The 20,043-nt window shown below is 43.1% G+C and overlaps 1 protein-coding gene across 1 annotated transcript in view; it reads left to right on the top strand.

The window, feature by feature from the left end:
• Window positions 1–581: 581 nt before the first annotated feature.
• BIN2 (bridging integrator 2) overlaps window positions 582–20,043 on the top strand; it is a 72,416-nt gene continuing 52,954 nt past the window's right edge. Inside the window, exon 1 of the mRNA XM_082247813.1 lies at window positions 582–701. Within this exon, the coding sequence (XP_082103939.1) occupies window positions 624–701 (78 nt within the window). The 5' untranslated portion in view covers window positions 582–623. The remainder of the gene's footprint in view (window positions 702–20,043) is intronic.

The following is a 20,043-nucleotide window of genomic DNA, read 5'->3' as shown; positions in this document are numbered from 1 at the left end:
CTAGAATGTTTCATAGGTCATGTGACATTACCTCCTGGAATATTCCTTAACAGTCAGCTGATCTACAGAGGTCAGCTGACCCTATTGACCTTCCTAACCTTTGATTCATGCTAACTGACTCCTAACTCCACCCATTTGCCTAACTGACTAGAAGGAAGAAAGGGGGAGCCTAGAAACTGCTCTGCTGTCACAATCCCATGAGTTCGGGTTAAAACAGGCACCCCTTACTTTTATTCTGTCATAGGTAAACTCAACAGTTTTAAAAATGCCTTGCATAATGCTATGTGTGTCTAGTTCTCTTAAAAACCACTGCTATCCAGGCTTTATAATTATGGCCTTTCCTTGCTCTTTTAGCTATAAGTCATCATTCGTTTGATTGAAGGAGGTTTCTTCTTTGAGAATGTCCCCTTGCATTATCAAGTATTTAGTGGTAATATGCATATACAAAGATATATATAGTATTAGGTGCAAGCAGAAAAGTTGAAGTGTCTAAAAAAGTGAAGTGGTTTTAGAACTCTTACAGCGGAAAAAGCATAGCTTGGGAGGAGCTGACGTTTCTTTCTTTCTCCGTTGCAGAAGTTCTCATACACACATTAGGAAACCACATCTGCTAGCAAACAACAATGGCAGAGGCCAAGCAAGGAGGTGCAGGGATCTTTGCCAAAAATGTCCAAAAAAGATTTTCTCGGGCCCAAGAAAAGGTATTGTGAACAATTGTGGTGTTCTAGATTTAGGATATGATTGGTTAAATTATGTGCCAGAGAATACATGAAGTAGTTATAATTGATAAGGGTATAGTTCTTTTTAGGTTTGTTTTTTTCTTTGGACAATTATGTAAAAACTCTGGAAAGACTGAGTGGAAAACAATCAATCAGATACTGTAATTTTACAAACGCACTTTAGAAAGAACATTTGTGAAATATCTAAAAAGTTTGTGCAAATTTCTTGCACATTCCCTAGGATTGGCTGCATATCCATCAACATTCTGCAGCAAATAATACCCTATATGTAGTGACTTTTGTGAGTGTTAAATTTATAGTTTATTTATAGTTTAAATTTATAGTTTTTGTAAATCTCTGGGGAATGTGTAGTTAATTATAAAAATAAATAGTATAGAATGTAGAGGGTCCTAATTAGTATGGGGGGGGGGGGGTTACTAAAACAGAGTCTGGTGCAGCTGTGCATGGTAGTCAATCAAGTTCTGACTTCAGCTTTTTTGATTAAGCTTTGGCAATAAAGCTTGGAAGTTGATTATTTTCTATGCAGAGTTGCACCACATTTTGCACTCTTCAGTGTTCGTAAATACCCCCCACAGTCTGTTTGTTGGTCTTTGAAAATTGTCTTTTAGATTTTCATCTAAATATATAATAAAGAATTATAGAGGGAACATATAGGTTTTCTAAAAGTATGAAGCCATATTAACTTCAATCAGACAATCATATGCAAATTCCTCTGAAAAGGATTTAAAGTAAATACAGCTTCACTTTCTTAAGTGGATGTTCTCTAATACCTTATATATGCTAGTAATCTAGGTAATGTGTTTTTTTATACAATACATTTCATTTTAGTATCATAGAGAAATTTGTTATGCTTTTTGAATAGCTTTGCATTTATTCTTCCTTTGACATAAAGTGTTTTGTATATATATGTGGCAATCATGAAATTCTAGTTACCTAGACCTGTTCATTATGGAGGAATGGGGGATTAGTACACATAGGAATCATAAAAGGGTCTTCCTTTTCTTTTTGGAGTAATTGTAGTATGAGTGCAATCTATGGCACCATTTGATTAGACATCCCTCAAGAACAGGGATCTCTAAACTATAGACTTCCAGCTGCGGAGGAACTAAATGTCCCGTGAGGCATTGTAAAACTCTGACATTCGCAGACATGACTAGGCATGATGGGAATTGTAGTTCCTGAACATCTGGAGGGCCATAGTTTGGAGACCTCTGCTCTAGAAGATATATGGCAGCCACCCAAACTTACCAGGAAAGGGATGAAAGTGCCCTTATGTTCAATAAATGTCCTCAGTTAGAAACTTGGAGGAGCTGGGCTGACTGTTGCCAATGAAGTGTACAGCGATAGTCTGTAAGGTAGAATACTGGCCAAAGTGTAAAATTCCTTTACATACAAATGAGCAGCCTAGCAAAATGCATACAGAATCAATGAGATAAAACCACTGAACAACAAATTTACACAGATTGTTGTGATGTACCACTTTTTGAAGGACGCAAATTGGTGAATGTGAAAGATACATGATCCAGCAAATAAGTTGTGTACAGTGGTGATCGAAAGTTTGGGCACCCCAGGTAAAAATTTGTATTAACCGCTTGCCGACTGCGCACAGTATATTTACTGCGGCAGTCGGCCCCGGCCAGGCAGAGTGACGTAGGTCTACGTCGCTCGCCTGTCACTCCTTCCAGAGCCAATAGCGGGCGGGCGCGCGCCCGCTGAGGCGCGCGCCCGCCTCGGCTCGTTCACGGAGGAGTGCGGGAGTGTGACTGGCAGACCCGATGTCCGCCGGTCACACTACGATCGCCGGTACAGCGGAAGAAAGACAGAGCGGCTTATGTAAACAAGCCGCCTGTCAGTTCTCCCTGTGTAAAAGTGAAGATCAGACAGTTCTACTATGTAGAACTGTTGATCTTTGTTTTTACACTAGTAGACCTGTCCCTGCACAGTTAGAAACACGCCCCTAGGACACACTTAACCCCTCCCTGTCCAATACTGTTAACCCCTTCCCTGCCAGTGTCATTTTTGCAGTAACAGTGCATATATATAGCACTGATTACTGCAGTAATGTCACTGGTACCCCCAAAAGTGTCAAAAATGTCAGTCAAGGGTCCGATCTGTCCGCCGCAATGTCGCAGTACCGCAAAAAAAATCGCAGATCGCCGCCATTACTCGTTAAAAAAAAAAACACCAAAAATGACAAAAATCTTTCCCTTTGTTAGTAAACGCGATAACTTTTGCGCAAACCAATCAAAATACGCTTTTTGCGATTTTTTTTACCAAACATAGGTAGCGTAAAACAAATTGGACGAAAATTTTAAAAAATTTTGATTTTTACATTTTTTTTGGGGGGAATTTCATATAAAAAAAAGTGAAAAATATTGTTGTTTTTGCAAAAATTACGCTCTTTTTTTGTTTATAGCGCGTGATCAAAAAATCGCACAGGTGATCAAATACCACCAAAAGAAAGCTCTGTTTGTGGGAAAAAAAGGACGTGAAATTAGTTTAGGTACAGCGTCGCACGACCGCGAGATTGTCCGTTAAAGTCACGCAGTAAAAAATCGCAAAAAAACCCCTGGTCTTTTAGCAGGAAAATCCTCCGGTGGTAAAGTGGTTAATGTGCATAAAGAAGCCAAGGAAAGATGGAAAAATCTCCAAAAGGCATCAAATTACAGATTAGACATTCTTATAATATGTCAACAAAAGTTTGATTTTATTTCCATCATTTACACTTTCAAAATAACAGAAGACAAAAAAAATGGCGTCTGCAAAAGTTTGGCCACCCTGCAGAGTTAACATCTTGTACTGCCCCCTTTGGCAAGTATCACAGCTTGTAAACACTTTTTGTAGCCAGCATAGAGTCTTTCAATTCTTGTTTGAGGTATCTTTGCCCTATCTTCCTTACAAAAGTCTTCCAGTTCTTTGAGATTTCTGGGCTGTCTGTCAAGCACTGCTCTTTTAAGGTCTATCCATAGATTTTCAATTATGTTGAGGTCAGGAGATTGTGAAGGCCATGGCAAAACCTTCAGTTTATGCCTCTTGATGTAGTCCCCCGTGAATTTAGAGGTGTGTTTAGGATCATTATCCATTTGAAGAAGCCATCCTTTCTTTAACTTCAGCTTTATCACAGATGGCATCAAGTTACCTTCCAAAATTTGCTGAAATTTTATTGAATCCATTTTTACTTCTACTCATGAGATGTTCCCTGTGCCACTGGCTGCAATACAACCCCAAAGCATGATTGATCCACCCCCATGCTTAACAGTTGGACAGAGGTTCTTTTCATTAAATTCTGTGCCCCTTCTTCTCCAAACGTACCTTTGCTCATTCCGGCCAAAAAGTTCAATTTTAACCTCATCGGTCCACAGAACTTGTTTCCAAAATGCATCAGGCTTGTCTATATGTTCATTTGCAAAGTTCAAACGCTGATTTTTGTGGTGAGTAGTCGGACGTAGAAGATGTTTTCTTCTGATGACTCTTCCATGAAGACCATATTTGTACAAGTATGTCTTTATAGTGGAATAGTGTACCACAACTCCAGTGTCTGCCAAATCTTTCTGGAGGGATCGTGCAGTCAAACGTGGGTTTTGAATTGTTTTTCTCACAATCCTGCGAACTTTTCTGTCTGTTATTTTTCTTGGTCTTCCAGATCTTGCTTTAACTTCCACTGTTCCTGATGACTGCCATTTCTTAATTACATTCCGAACAGAGGATATTGAGATCTGAAAATGCTTTGCTATCTTCTTATAGCCTTCTCCAGCTTTGTGAGCGTCAACTATTTTCAGTTTCAGTTTTCTAGACAACTGCTTAGAAGATCCCATGGTGCTGATTGTTGGGGCAAGGTCAGATGAGTCTGGGCATTTAAAACCTTTGAGATTGACATCTCCTGGTCTTCCCAGACGATGATTGAGAACAATCCATGACACTGGCAGGTCTCAGCCTTGCAAAGGGGGCAGTGCATGCTATAAATTCTGCAGGGTGCCCAAACTTTTGCAGACGCCATTTTTTTGTTTTCTGTAATTTTGAAAGTGTCAGTGATGGAAATAAAATCTAACTTTTGTTGACATATTATAAGAATGTTTAATCTGTAATTTGATGCCTTTTGCAGATTTTTCCATCTTTCCTTGGCTTCTTTATGCACATTAACAGTGGCGGTCTGTCTATAGGGGCGCAGGGGCACCGCCCCGCCCCCCCCAAAAAAAAAAAATTTTTTAGCCCACTAGGGGTGGGCTAAAAAACTAGTGGTGGCTATGGGGGGGTGGGGTTTTCCACCCCACGTGCGGCGGGCAGAGGCGCCGATTGGCAGCCTTCTGGGGGTCGTCGGGGGTGCAGAGCAATGCGCCCCGACACTCCCCACTTTTGTGATGTCCTGGCTGTGATTGGTCCAGACTCCAGCCTGGACCAATCACACAGGAGGACATCCCGGGGGACGTCACGTGACGCGTGGGGGCGGTGCGTGCGCCAGTCACGTGATCACCTTCCCGCCCGTACCTTCCCGTCAGAGCAGAGAGGAGAGCCACGCGATTGGATCGTAAGAAGAGTTCGTCAGCTGCTGGAGGAGATCGGGCAAAGCAGGAGGGATGCTGAGGGCGGCATGAGACAAGTGAGACCTCATGAGATCACAGCACAGAGGGGTCATGGGGCAATAGTGAGGAATTCCCAGAGGGATGACACATCCCTTTAAGTGACTGCTGCTGGGGACCCCCAATGACTGCCTGCAGTATGAAGAGACATGAGACATGATGACCCCACACTGACACAACGAGGACCTACAGCTGGCCACAAAGGAACAATCCAGCGCAGACTTGGGCTGCTGACTGCATGGTGCTGCTGGCTGGGTGGTAGGTGGCACCAGGGCAGTGCCAGGCTCCCCTCTGTGGATTATTATCTGCATCTGGGAAGCAGGGCTTGCACTCAGGTAAGGTGGATGAGCTGCCAGTGCAGGGATCTGTCACACAGCTGCTGCGCAGCTCAGTGTTGGTTTTTTCTATCTTGGTGCTGCAGAGGGACAGGGCTGAACACTTGTGCTGGGGATTTATGTTCTCTGTCATTATTGATACATAGCACAATTAGGCTGGTGTGGTGTGCTGTCACCTTGGTGGGGGGAATTAAACTTCACTCTGCAGGATGGTGGCAGCAGTGTGCATAGGGCATGGCAGAGGCTTGTCTTCCAGGGACTTGCCCTGGTTTGGTAAATGTACCCCTGGAGATGGCTCCGTTTTATGAGGCTATAGAGTGAGAGTAAGTTCTTATTCATGCTGGTAGAAGTTATTGTAATTATCATCTTTCAATAGCTTTTTTATTAAATTATTTGCATGAAAATATTGCATGATCTGAAGTAAAATCTACAGGTCTGTGGTCCTATAATGCAGAACTAAGGATCTGTGGTCCTGTGATGGGTTACTATGGGTCTGTTGTCCTGTGATATGGAGCTATGTGTATTTGGTCCTCTTGTTGTAAGGAACCATGGATCTTCAGTCCTGTGATGGGGAACTATGGATCTGTGATGGCAAACTATAGGTCTGTGGTCCTGTTGTATGTAGGGAACTATGGGTCTTGGTCCTGTGATGGGGAACTATGGGTCTGTGATCCTTTTTTCAGGGAACTATGGATCTTTGGTCCTGTGATGGGGAACTATGTCTCTGTGTTCTTTTTCTGGGGAACTATAGATCTTTCATCCTGTGATGGAGAACTGTGGGTTTGTTGTCCTATTGTGGGGAACTATGGGTCTGTGGTCTTATTCTGAGGAACTATGGATCTTTGGTCCTGTGATGAACTGTGGGTCTGTGGTCCTATTGTGGGGAACTATGGGCCTGTGGTCTTATTGTGGGGAAACTATTGGTCTGTGGTCTTATTGTGGAGAACTATGGGTCTATGTTCCTGTTATGGGGAACTATGGGTCTGTGGTCCTGTTGTAGGGAACTAGGGGCCACCTCCTGTACCATGACCCGTGACTTGCCTGTACTATGACCTGTGACATGCCTGTACCATGACCTGTGACATGCATGTACCATGACCTGTGACATGCCTGTACCATGACCTGTGACATGCCTATACCATCACATGTGCCATGACCTGTGCCATGCCCTTACCATGACCTGTGCCATGCCTATACCATCTCCTGTACCATGACCTGTGACATGCCTGTAGCATGACCTGTGCCATGCCTATACCATCTCCTGTACCATGACCTGTGACATGCCTGTACCATGACCTGTACCATGACCTGTGCCATGCCTATACCATCTCCTGTACCATGACCTGTGACATGCCTATACCATGACCTGTGCCTGTGCCATGCCTGTACCATCACCTGTGCCATGACCTGTGCCATGCCCTTACCATGACCTGTGCCATGCCTATACCATCTCCTGTACCATGACCTGTGCCATGCCTGTACCACCACCTGTGCCATGACCTGTGCCATGCCCTTACCATGACCTGTGCCATTCCTATACCATCTCCTGTACCATGACCTGTGCCATGCCTATACCATCTCCTGTACCATGACCTGTGCCATGCCTGTACCACCACCTGTGCCATGACCTGTGCCATGCCCTTACCATGACCTGTGCCATTCCTATACCATCTCCTGTACCATGACCTGTGACATGCCTGTACCATCACCTGTGCCATGCCTGTACAATCACCTGTGCCATGATCTGTGCCATGCCCTTACCATGACTTGTGCCATTCCTATACCATCTCCTGTACCATGACCTGTGACATGCATGTACCATGACCTGTGCCATGCCTATACCATCTCCTGTACCATGACCTGTGACATGCCTGTACCATGACCTGTACCATGACCTGTGCCATGCCTATACCATCTCCTGTACCATGACCTGTGACATGCCTGTACCATGACCTGTGACATGCCTGTACCATGACCTGTGCCATGCCTATACCATGACCTGTGCCATGCCTATACCATCATCTGTGCCATGACCTGTGCCATGCCCTTACCATGACCTGTGACATGCCCTTACCATGACCTGTGACATGCCCGTACCATGACCTGTGACATGGGAACTTGGGAACCAATTTATACCAGGCCGCTGTGTGCCATGTACTATTAATAAATAAATAGTGCCAGCCAGGCCAGCAGCCTGCTTAGCAGTGTACACAATATAAGACAGTGCAGGCCAGGCCAATTACATTGTACACAGGTAAAGTGCTATGCTAAGTGGGATTTGTGCTAGGGGGTCTGTACTGGGGGATTTGTGCTAGGGGGTCTGTACTGAGGGATTAGTGCTAAGGGGTCTGTACTGTGGGATTAGTGCTAGGGGGTCTGTACTGTGGGATTAGTGCTAGGGGGTCTGTACTGTGGGATTAGTGCTAGGGGTCTGTACTGAAGGATTAGTGCTAGGGGGTCTGTACTGAGGGATTAGTGCTAGGGGGCCTGTACTGTGGGATTAGTGCTAGGGGGTCTGTACTGTGGGATTAGTGCTAGGGGGCCTGTACTGTGGGGTTTGTGCTAGGGGGTCTGTACTGTGGGATTTGTGCTAGGAGGTCTGTACTGTGGGATTTGTGCTAGGGGGCCTGTACTGTGGTGTTTGTGCTAGGGGGCCTGCACTGTGGGGTTTGTGCTAGGGGGTCTGTACTGTTGGATTAGTGCTAGGGGGTCTGTACTGTGGGATTAGTGCTAGGGGGTCTGTACTGAGGGATTAGTGCTAGGGGGTCTGTACTGTGGGATTAGTCCTAGGGGGCCTGTACTGTGGGGTTTGTGCTAGGGGGCTTGTACTGTGGGGTTTGTGCTAGGGGGCCTGCACTGTTGGATTAGTGCTAGGGGGCCTGTACTGTGGGATTAGTGCTAGGGGGCCTGTACTGTGGGGTTTGTGCTAGGGGGCCTGTACTGTGGGGTTTGTGATAGGGGGCCTGCACTGTTGGATTAGTGCTAGGGGGGTCTGTACTGTGGGGTTTGTGCTAGGGGGCCTGCACTGTGGGGTTTGTGCTAGGGGGTCTGTACTGTTGGATTAGTGCTAGGGGGCCTGTACTGTGGGGTTTGTGCTAGGGGGCCTGCACTGTTGGATTAGTGCTAGGGGGTCTGTACTGTGGGATTTGTGCTAGGGGGCCTGTAATGTGGGGTTTGTGCTAGGGGGTCTGTACTGTGGGATTAGTGCTAGGGGGTCTGTACTGTGGGGTTTGTGCTTGAGGGGTTTGTGCTAGGGGGCCTGTACTGTGGGGTTTGTGCTAGGGGGCCTGTACTGTGGGGTTTGTGCTAGGGGGCCTGTACTTTGGGGCTTGTGCTGGGGGGCCTGTACTGTGGGGTTTGTGCTAGGGGGTTTGTGCTTGAGGGGTTTGTGCGGGGGGGGTCTGTACTGTGGGGTTTGTGCCACTCTGTTAGTGTATCCCATAATAGAGTGTCTCTCACAGTATTTCCCATAATAGGGCCCCTGCTCCCTATTATGGGATATACTAGTACTGATGGACCCCTTAATATGTGATATATTGGGAGAATTTGTTCACGCAAGCAAAATACAGGGGACAAAATTGGTGGAGTCTATAAGGGGTGGGGCTTCTGAGAAATGGGAGGGGTCAAATGGAAGGGCGGGGTCTTGCGCCCCACCATCTTAAAACTTCACCAGCCGCCACTGCACCTTAATATAAATTTTTACCTGGGGTGCCTAAACTTTCGATCACCACTGTATATGTAACAAATATTCATCTGATAAAAAAACAAATAGCAAATATTAAATGTTATTCTACTATGCTTTCACTTTAGGCCACAGAGCATTTCATTATTACAGTAACAGTGCATATTTTAGCACATATTTTTAGCATACTTTAATGTCACTGGTCCCCCCAAAAGTGTCAAAAATGTCAGTTAGGGGTCCGATCTGTTCGCCGCAATGTCTCAGTCCCGCAAAAACTCGCAGGTCGCCACCATTACTAGTAAAAAAAAACAATAAAAATTACATAAATCTTTCCCGTAGTTAGTAGACGCGATAACTTTTGCGCAAATCAATCAAAATACGCTTATTGCGATTTTTCTTACCAAAAATATGTAGCAGAAAACAAATTGGCCTAAAATGTTAAAAAATTTAGATTTTTTAATACTTTTTTTTTTGGGAATGTTATATAGCAGAAAGTGAAAATTATCATTTTTTTTTTTCAGAATTGTTGTTTATTTTTGTTTATAGCGAAAAAAAAAAAAACGCACAGGTGATCAAATACCACCAAACGAAAGCTCTATTTGTGGGGGAAAAAAGGACATCAATTTTATTTAGGTACAGCGTCACACCACTGCGCAATTGTCCGTTAAAGTAACGCAGTGCCAAATTGCAAAAAAAATGGCCTGGTCATTAAGGGGGCAAAACCTTCCGGTCCAGAAGTGGTTAAAGCAGTATTAAACTCAAAAGCAGACATTTAGTATATTGCAACTTACCAATTTTTAGATGTGAGGGCTGCATTGGTTTTCTTTTTTAGGCTTTCTTTCTTCTATTTTCATCTAGTGATCCATTCAGTAAGGCTATTGTTTTTTAAAAGAACAAGCTCTCTTCCTGATGTATCAGTTTACAGGGATAAAACAAAGGATTTAACACTGGCAGGAGTGCTTACAATGATCCGCTTTAATTTATCCATGAAAAGCCTTTATCCCAAAAGAAAAAAGAAACAGTCTGATGCAATTGTTTTTAAAGTGCTAGCTGGAGTTTGGCTTCAGATGGTTAGTGAATTTAAAGATGAGCTGCAGGCTTCCCCTCAAAAAATTAAAAGTTAGCAGCTACAAATAGTGTAACTGCTGACTTTTAATATTAGGGGACTTACCTGTCCAGGCATCCAGCAGTGTCCTCACCTTAGCCGATTCTTAACCACTTAAGCCCCAGGCCTATTTCTGACACTTTTTGTTTACAAGTTAAAATCAGTATTTTTTCCTAGAATACTTACAACCCCCAAACATTATATATATATTTTTAGCAAAGACTCTGGAGAATAAAATGGCGGTCATTGCAATATTTTTTGGCACGCGGTATTTGCGCAGCGGTCTTTAAAACGCCATTTTTTTTGGAAAAATTACAAAAAATCTAATTTCACTGCATTAAAAAAAAAACTGAACAGTAAAGTTAGCCCATTTTTTTTTACATTGTGAAAGATGATGTCACGCCGAGTAAATAGATACCCAACATGATACGGTTTAAAATTGCGCACACCCGTGAGATGGCGAAAAACTACGGTCAATAGAAATCTCAATAGGCGATGCTTTAAAAAATTTTAACGGTTACCAGTTTAGAGTTAGAGTGTAGCTCTTTTTTTTAATTATTGCTCACTCTCTGGCGATCGTGGCGATACCTCACATGTGTGGTTTGAACAGTGATTTCATTCACGGCTCGACTTCCATATGCATTTTCTTTCATGCGCGTGCTAACGGCGACGGGGGCTGCAACATATATATTTTTTTTTCCTATTTATTTTTTTAAATTTATCACAGGTTTTTAAAATAAAATAAAAATCTGATCACTTTTATTGCTGACACAAGCAATGTAAACATCCCTTGTGACAGTAAAATGCAGTGACAGATACTCTTTATGGAGGGATCGAGGGTCTAAAAGACACCTCCACTACACTTCCATGTATTCAAAACGCCGCAAACGGCATTTTTGAATACACTCGTTTTTTTAATTTGCCGCCTTTAGCAGCAGAGTAACCCGGACGTGACGTCATGGATGCCGCCTCCGGGTTACGTCATCGGAGACTCGATCGAAGCTGCATCCAGCTTAGATCGTGACTCCATCCAGCCGGCTGACGTGTGCCGGCTGGGTGCTCGGGTCTCCCGGTGGGACGGGAGACCTGGGCAAAGCCGCTGAAATGGTGGCAGGGGGGGTGGGGACGTCCCCTCCCGCTCGCCGGGGTAACGACCGTGCGGCTCCCGAGCCGCATTGGTCGTTACCGCCGGAAAGCTGACCGCCGGCTCTAAACAAGCTAGAGGCATCACCCCGGTATAACACCGCAAAGTCTGCCAACGTACCCCTACGTCACTTTGTGGTAAGTGGTTAAATCGGCTATCGGGTGCTGGCGCTGCCGTCTTGACTAAGAGAAACCTGTAGTGAAGCCTTGAGGCTTCACAGCCAGTTTTCTGCTGCGCATGCACAAAGTGCGCAGCACTTTGTGAATGGGCCTCAGTCTTCTGGGTACTGTGAAGTGTCCCAAGAGGCTGGGGGGGGGGAGGAGGGGGGCTGTCAAAACCAAGTACCCGCTCCCCCCTCCTCCCCAAAAGGTGCCAAATGTGGCAGCGGGGGGGGGGGGAGGCAGGCAAGCCGAGTTTCCCCTTTTCAGGTGGATCTCTGATTTAAATTTTCTAGTACATTTAACACTACCCTGCCCCCCAGATTGACAATACTGCAGTCTGCTGTTCCCCCTGTGCTCTTTCATCCAGAATGGGGGCCCCTCATACATGAAGTGTGTTACTGGCTAGCTCATCAGGTGGAAACAGAGGTAAAAAAGCCAAAGAAAAGATGAAACTGATGCAGCTACCACATCTAATGATTGGTAAGCTGCAATATATTACATTTTTGGTTTGAGCTTTAGTTCCACTTGAATATCACTGAGATGCTCTAGGGCCACACATCTCAGTATGTCCATGCTCAGCATTCAGTGGCTCTCTGTTTCCAGGTGCTGAAGCTTCAACCCCTCTAGAAGACACATTTTATCTCCACCGTACCTGATGATTTGTCTTTTTCCTTTTGGTCTCTGGTGGTTCACTCACATCTTACCCAAGGAGTCCAGTCCTTTCAGACTCATGTTATAACATGGCAGCACCCTGGGGCTGGAAGACACATTAACCTTTCTTGAAGTGACCACTGTTAGCGCAGTATTTGGAGCTTGTATAACGACTTTCCCAGAAACCGCTGCTGTTGCATACAGTCTCCCATTGAGGCAAATTAGAAAGTGCGGTTGTATGCAGTTAGATACCAGGGGCTGTGTAAAGCACCTTCACACACATTGATGTATGCTCCAAACACAAAATATCTGTGTTTGGAGCATACATCCATGCAGTGCTTTACATACCCTGGGAAAGTGATGATGTAGGCTCTGCATGCTGCATGGCTCCCGTATTGCCATCTGTGTGAGGCCTTATGTGTCTGCTTCACAAATCAATCTGGTCCGCCAACACACATAGTTCCCAAATTCTGCTCTCATAGGTTCTCAGTGCTTTGTGTCTTTGCTGAAAAGCAACTGGAGTAACTGGGCAGACTCACTTGTTAGGATTCAAAAAACATTTTAATGGAACTCTTAATTCATTAACATAACATTTTCTGCAGACCAGGTTCTCAGGTTGGCACAACAGGTAATCTTAACTGTAACTTGGACATGCAGCATGGTTTGGTAGTTCTACATCCAGATACACTCTCATCTATTCAGCAGTACTTACAGTAGTCACAAAATGGAGCTAGATAAAACTTTGCTCCCCTTCTCCTTAGAAGAATAGAAGAATCAAAACTGTTCCTTGGGAGCACGGCCAGCAGAGCCACTTGCCCCCAGGACTAGGAAACACCATCAACAATAAAATGTTGCTTTTTCTTCTGCTGAAGCATCCTGACTGTCTCCTCCCAGTGTCCTTTGGCCCTTTTCCCGATTGAGAGGTAGTTTTTATCCAATCAGAAAATATTGCTTTACAAATCCTGGAGAATACAGAAAAATCCCTTAGATTACTTGCATCACTTTATAAATTTATCGCTTCCTGTATGATTGCTTCCCATCAGAAAAACATTGGAATATTCCCCCGTTTATTGAGATGCAATTATGTAATCTGGATCATAAATAAAAGTAAAAAAATATTTCATATTGTTTAAAATAAAGTGGCAAGGGGTTAGAACCAACGTCAGGTTTCTACTTTTCCCCATTTAAATTGATTTACCATTGATTAAATTAACTCTATTGGGGAAAAAAATTCCCCAATGGAGTCAAAGACAACAAAAAAACCTGAAACAAATATTAACTCATACACTTTTTATCTCAATCATAAAGAATGTTGGCTGGAGCTTTCAATAATAACTTTTCACTGGCCTGTATGATCTAATATACTAAAAGGTACCTGGATGCTACAGATTACTACACATAATTTTTCACCTTGGATAGTCTCAACCAGTAACAAAACTAGACATTCTTCCAGCCAGGGTAAAGACTTAGTTCCTGTTCCAACAAGACTGCACACCAGTGCATAAAGCAAGGTCCATAAAGACATGAATGAGCAAGTTTGGGGTGGAGGAACTTGACTAGGCTGCACAGAGTCCTGACCTCAACCTGATAGAACGCCTTTGGGATGAATAAGAGTGGGGACTGCGAGCCAGGCTGTCTTGTCCAACATCAGTGCCTGACCTTACACATGCGCTTCTGGAAGAATGGTCAAATATTCCCATAGACACATTCCTAAACCTGGTGAACAGCCTTCCCAGAAGAGTTGAAGCTGTTATAGCTACAAAGGGTGGGCCAACTCAATATCGAACCCTTTATAGTGTGTGTATATATATATATATATATATATATATATATATATATATATATATATATATATATATATGTGTGTGTGTATATGTATGTATATATATATATGTGTGTGTATATGTATGTATATATATATATATATATATATATATATATATATAGATAGATAGATATTTTTATATTATGCACAGTATAATAGTATAATATAGTATAAAGTATAATATAGTGGCAGTAGACCATATAGCAATATAGCATATAGCAGTTGTGGCGGACCCAGCATGTGTTTAACCACTTGCCGACCGCCGCACGACTATCTACGGCGGCGGTCAGCCCCTCACAGGCAAAGTGACGTAGGGCTACGTCACTAGCTTGTGAGGGTCTAGGGAGCGAGCGCGCGCCTCCGCAAATTCGTTTAGGTACAGCGTCGCACGGCCGCGCAATTGTCCGTTAAAGTCACGCAGTGCCGAATCGCAAAATACCCCCTGGTCGTTTAGCAGCCAAATCCTCCGGGGCTTAAGTGGTTAAGCAGTGTCTCACCCGACTGATGTTGCCGCTTTATACCATATATGCGATTTTATACTGTGCATAATGTAAGTGCAATATTTGTAGGCTTTTAATTTTGGTTTTAATAAATTATGTTAAACGTTATTGCACTATTGGAATCTTCTTTTGTTTCACACATATGGAGCGTCTGTGAGTCACTATTGAGGAGTGGAGATTGTTGCTGGAATCTTTAACCCTGGAGGGGTACATGCCTATTTTGCAAATCACGACCTTCACATGCTGTGGGGGAAAGAACTTTAACAAGACCAATGCATCACGGATACACAATTTTTATTTTTACTTTTATGTTTGATATTTCATATTTTGAATTTTTATTTTTTTTTGCTGTGAATATTTGAGGGCCCACTTTCACTGGACTTTCTTCACACATTTATTTAGCTGGGTGTGATTATTTGTTCACCTTGGCATATTCGTTCACCTTGGCATATGCCCGCAATTGTTTAGCACCACTATTTACCGACTATAATTATTGAGATTGTACACTGTGGTATATGTACTGATAGTGTATATACAATATATATTTATATGTCACTTAAAAATGTTGGTAATTGTGACTCACTGCACATGTAGTATGAAGCCTACACAATCACCGGATAGGTGAGGTTTGAATTAGGCGATTTCAAGCCTCACTACTAGCAGATTTGGAGAGGCACCTCCAGGAAAGAAGAAGTGGGTCTTTAATAAAGCCTGTTTCTGTTCTTCTTCCTTTCCAGTGTCGCCCCTCCTAATCCGCCACAGGGGTGAAGCTTGAAATCACCTTATTCTACATTCATGGCTGGTTTATTAAATACCTGCCCTGCTGGGTTGTTTTTTTTTTTTGCAACATATTATCTATGTGTTTGTTCAGAAAAGGAAGGGGTCAGTAAGGCCCCGTTCACACTGGGGCGATCCGACTTCCCGGGGCGACCTCCGTCGCTCCTATTAGAACGGGTCCGCAGCTTCTCTATGGAAGGCGACCTACGGCGACCTGTGAGGCGACCAGGTCGCCTCACAGGTCGCCCCAGTGTGAACGGGGACTGAATGACATAATTACCAGCCAGGGTTTTTGGTTTGTGAGGTAAAGAACTCATAAGGTGATAGTGAATTGACATTTTCAGCATCTCATGAGATAATTAGAAAAAATATGTCACGGGATTCAATTATCTCATGAGATATTCTTTAGTGAATTGAGCCCTGGGTCCCATACTGTGAATCAGACCCAAGAATAGGGTATTGATCATTTGGTAAGATGCCTAAGCACACCAGCTCCTTCACTATCTGGACCTTCTGTCATCAATGCCAAGTCCCCACAACTTCCCAAGCGGCTAGCTGCTTTATGCACCTAGATGCCACTACTATAGTTATTAGCAATAGCAATATAGTCTTTCCTAAATAGCTCCATTGCACATTAGACATATGTACTGCATCTTCTCCTGTAGCAACCTGCCCCCTTGTATGAACCATATACAGTATATGAGACGCCATGCATGTATGCACTCCTTCGGCTAGTAATATCCCTAAGATGTATAAGAACAAAGTTTCTTTACTAAGTTGTTGAAGTATAAATAAACAATTACAGCTTCTTCACATCCATTCCTAACACAAAGTACGTTCCGAGTGCCCCTTTGCTGCCCCTGCACATAACTTGTACATAGTAGAAAGTCCTTAGATTCCATTAGGTTCCTAAATGAAAGCACAAGTTCATGCCCCTGGAACACCAACTGGGTTCCCATAAAGGGGTGATAGCAAGCAAGATGGTAATCGCATAGTTAGCACAGCTCCTATTCCCTTCCCATACATGTAGTGAACTCCCCCTTAAGGCAGTTCCCTCTAGTTATACAGTTACCCCAGCAGAGGGTGTCATCACCCAAAAAGCCTGGGAAAACCTGATCAGCATTGTTAACCCTTAACTCTCAGAAGGCACCAGCTCTGCAAGGCAACATAGCCAACAATACAGCAGACAAAATAAACAATTAGAAGAAAAAAAAAACAAGAACACATAATACAGTAATCCCTTATAAAGCACCTGCTTATATATGTTCTTACAGCAGGAGTTCCTTGGAGAAATCTCCATACTTTAGTGTAAAGGGCTGCACATTCACCACTGCACTGACAAAAGAGTCCATCCCTGCTGGATTTTTATAAATATATCATTTAATATAAGAAAAACACAATAGAATTGATTTACTAAAGTTAAATAGACCATTGACATTTCAGAGGAATTAACATTTTGAAAGAGATTTTCCCCCAGTTTTTAGTAATTGTGGTGAAATTTCATTTTGCAACAAATACTCAATCAAGTGCAAGAAACATTAAAAAAACAGTAATTTTGCTTGCACATGATTAGATGAGGGAAGTCAGCAGAGCTTCACCTCATTCTTCACCTTATTCAATAAGTGTGAAGTTTGTTTGCAAAGTGCAACTAGTGTGCAGTCCAGTAAATGCCTTTAGTAAATGAGCCATATTGTGTTTTCCACATAATAAAAAATAACTTTATTTATTTAATTTCATATTGGCAGGGAGATCCCACTGCTGGAGTTCCCAAAAGACAAAATAATTCAGCATGTGACATAGGTGATCAGTCTCTACTTTTGAGTAGACTTTTTATGATGCAATATATGTTAGTTTTTGCACGCACACACATCAATTTGAAAAGTGTTATTATACATATGGTGGTTTATTTAATCTCTTATCTGTTCTATAATTAAAGTTCTGCACCTCTTTTCATGATCAGGCCTGATAAACAGAGAGCTTGCAGCTGCCTGCTATTATTACACGGTGGTTAGAACTTCCTGTTCATTATATCAGATACAGAAGAGCAACAAAGCAGGAAGTTTTCATTGTGGCAACATTCGGTATGTGTTGCAACCTGACCTTTATTTTAACCCCATGCATTCAACAGAAAGTCAGAAATTAGTAACAATCATTCTGTGCCGCATACCATTGACAATATTTACAGGGCAGAGTTTACAGTTCATGCACCAGGCACAACTAATTGTATACGTTTGTTTCACATGGGCACAAAGGCCCGTAGAGCATGAATGAGGGGTTTGTTTGCACGCACATCTACATTCAGGGCCACACCCCTGTTTAAGCAGGTACAGTTAGCTACTCTGCCACTAGGTGGCTCTGTTCCAGAATAGTGTGTGGTAACAGAGAATAGTGTAATCAGGTGCTAGACCCCTTCAAACTAGAACGCTCCTGTAATGATGTAATGGGTAAGTTAGTGCCCACATAAAAGCCAATTTGGGAGGAGCCCTACTGCAGTCTGAGCATGGGAGGCAGAGACCAGCATGAAGATGTAGTCGGCTAAGTGGAGGCCCTAGATAGGGCTGGAGGACAGTGAGAGGTAGACCTGCACCCAGATGAGCCAGCTGTTGTTATCCTGTCTCTTATGGTGGTGCTTGCAAGTGTTCCCTGAAGTGAGGCTATCCTTGAGAATATGGAAGAAGAATACCCAAGCCAGAGGTGACTGCAATGATCCTGTCTTAGGGGATTACCTGTAAGGTGCAATGAGCTGGATACAGTCAGCCTAAGGCAGGCCATAGACGATTCGAATTTCGTTCGAAAATCGTAAATGGCAGTGTCATCGAACGATTTTCGTATCGTTAGTGTGGTATGTAAAACGTTTGATTTTCGTACGACAGCAAAAATTCACATATCCAACATGTTGGTTTTTTTTGCGAAAATCAGCCGAATTTCGTATCATTAGTGGGGGAGTTGTATGATTTCGCCTAACAAAACACAGAACAGTAGGGAGTGTGTCCGGTAGAGATGTGGTTAAAAGGCACAAAAAATAGTGTTTTGTCGTACGATTTTCGGCTCACATTGATGGTACTCTCGATGATGTGCACGAGTGCCGCTTTCGTTTATCGAACGATAAATCGTACGTAATTCGAATCGTCTATGGCATGCCTTAGGCAAGTCGGAACTCTCTGAGTGAGTACTAATGACTCCGGAAAGGAGAGAGACCAAGTCAGGGAAAATGGCTTACTAAAAATATATTGCACGCTGCTTTCACATGTGACTGCTGCAGATCGTCCACTATATGTGATTGACAAAATGCTGTCAAATGACCCTGGATAGTATGTCTATTTGATGTAACTGTAAATGCCATCTTAAATTAACTTCAGTGAAGTGCAGAAATTCTATCTTTTTGTGTGAACATTCCTTCCTTGGGAATGTTAATGGCCAGGTATGTTGTGAGAAGGCCTTTGACATGGAGATGGACACAAGATGGTGGAAGGTTAAAGCCTCAAGCAGGGGGGTTGTGGTTCTGGTAGAAAGAAGCAGGACAGGGACTTGTGTTTTGGTGAAAATACACAACCATTCACAAGCCCCCTTACAACCGACCCTGCATTTCTGTCAAACTAGGCTGTGTGGGTGAGTCAGTACATCCATTGTGTCTGCATTATTTACATATGTTGTCTGCATGCAGCTGCAGGCAGCACCAGGCAGGTACACAAATACCTAATTCGTAATGTATGACTCTGTGCTCATGTGAAAAGGCCATAAAGATTCCTCCTAGTTCGTTAGCAATAACAATCATGTTATTTTTCTGTAATACCAAAAAAAAAAATAATAAAACAAGAATCAGGTACTGGAGATAGAATAATGATAATAAGTCCACCATTTGAGGCCTGCCGAGAAAGATGAAATGACTGTACACTGCAGAGAGACTTCCGATTATTGCAGTCCCTCCCCTCTGAAGTTGGATTAAGCAACGTGTCTAGAAGTGTTCAGACAAAGAAAAGCAAAAACATTTAAAAATCAATTAGTCGTTTAAAGTTTTGGTGCTGTAACCTCTCACCATTTTACCCTAAGCCCTGGCTCACACAGACTTAATGCTAAACATGCCCTGGGTTACTGTTACCTATAAGCACAGAAAAAATAAAAATATTTAAAGAGCCACTTTAGACAGAATTGTCTAGATGGATACATTGAGCCTGACTTACTAAAGGAGTTGAGAATCTTCACACAATAAATTCTGTGAATAATTCCTTCAGTTATCCAATCACGTGAAGAGCAAATTCCCGTTCCATATTGCATCTGCACATGATTAGATAAAATAAAGTAAATATTCACACAATGAATTGTATGAAGATTCTCATACCCAAGCCAGAGGTCACTGCATTGATCCTGTCTCAGGAGACCTGCACAGTTAGCTGGACACAGTGGGTTTGATTTACTAAAACTGGAGAGTGCAAAATCTGGGGCAGCTCTGCATAGAAACCAATCAGCTTCCAGGTTTTATTGTCAAAGCTTAATTGAAAAAGCTGAAGTTAGAAGCTGATTGGCTAACATGCACAGATGCACCAGA

The sequence above is a fragment of the Pelophylax lessonae genome (genome assembly GCF_965119305.1).
Source record: "Pelophylax lessonae genome assembly, chromosome: 2".
NCBI lineage: Eukaryota > Metazoa > Chordata > Amphibia > Anura > Ranidae > Pelophylax > Pelophylax lessonae.
The sequence above is the reverse complement of the archived record's forward strand: the minus strand, read 5'-3'. Positions and strand labels throughout refer to the sequence as shown.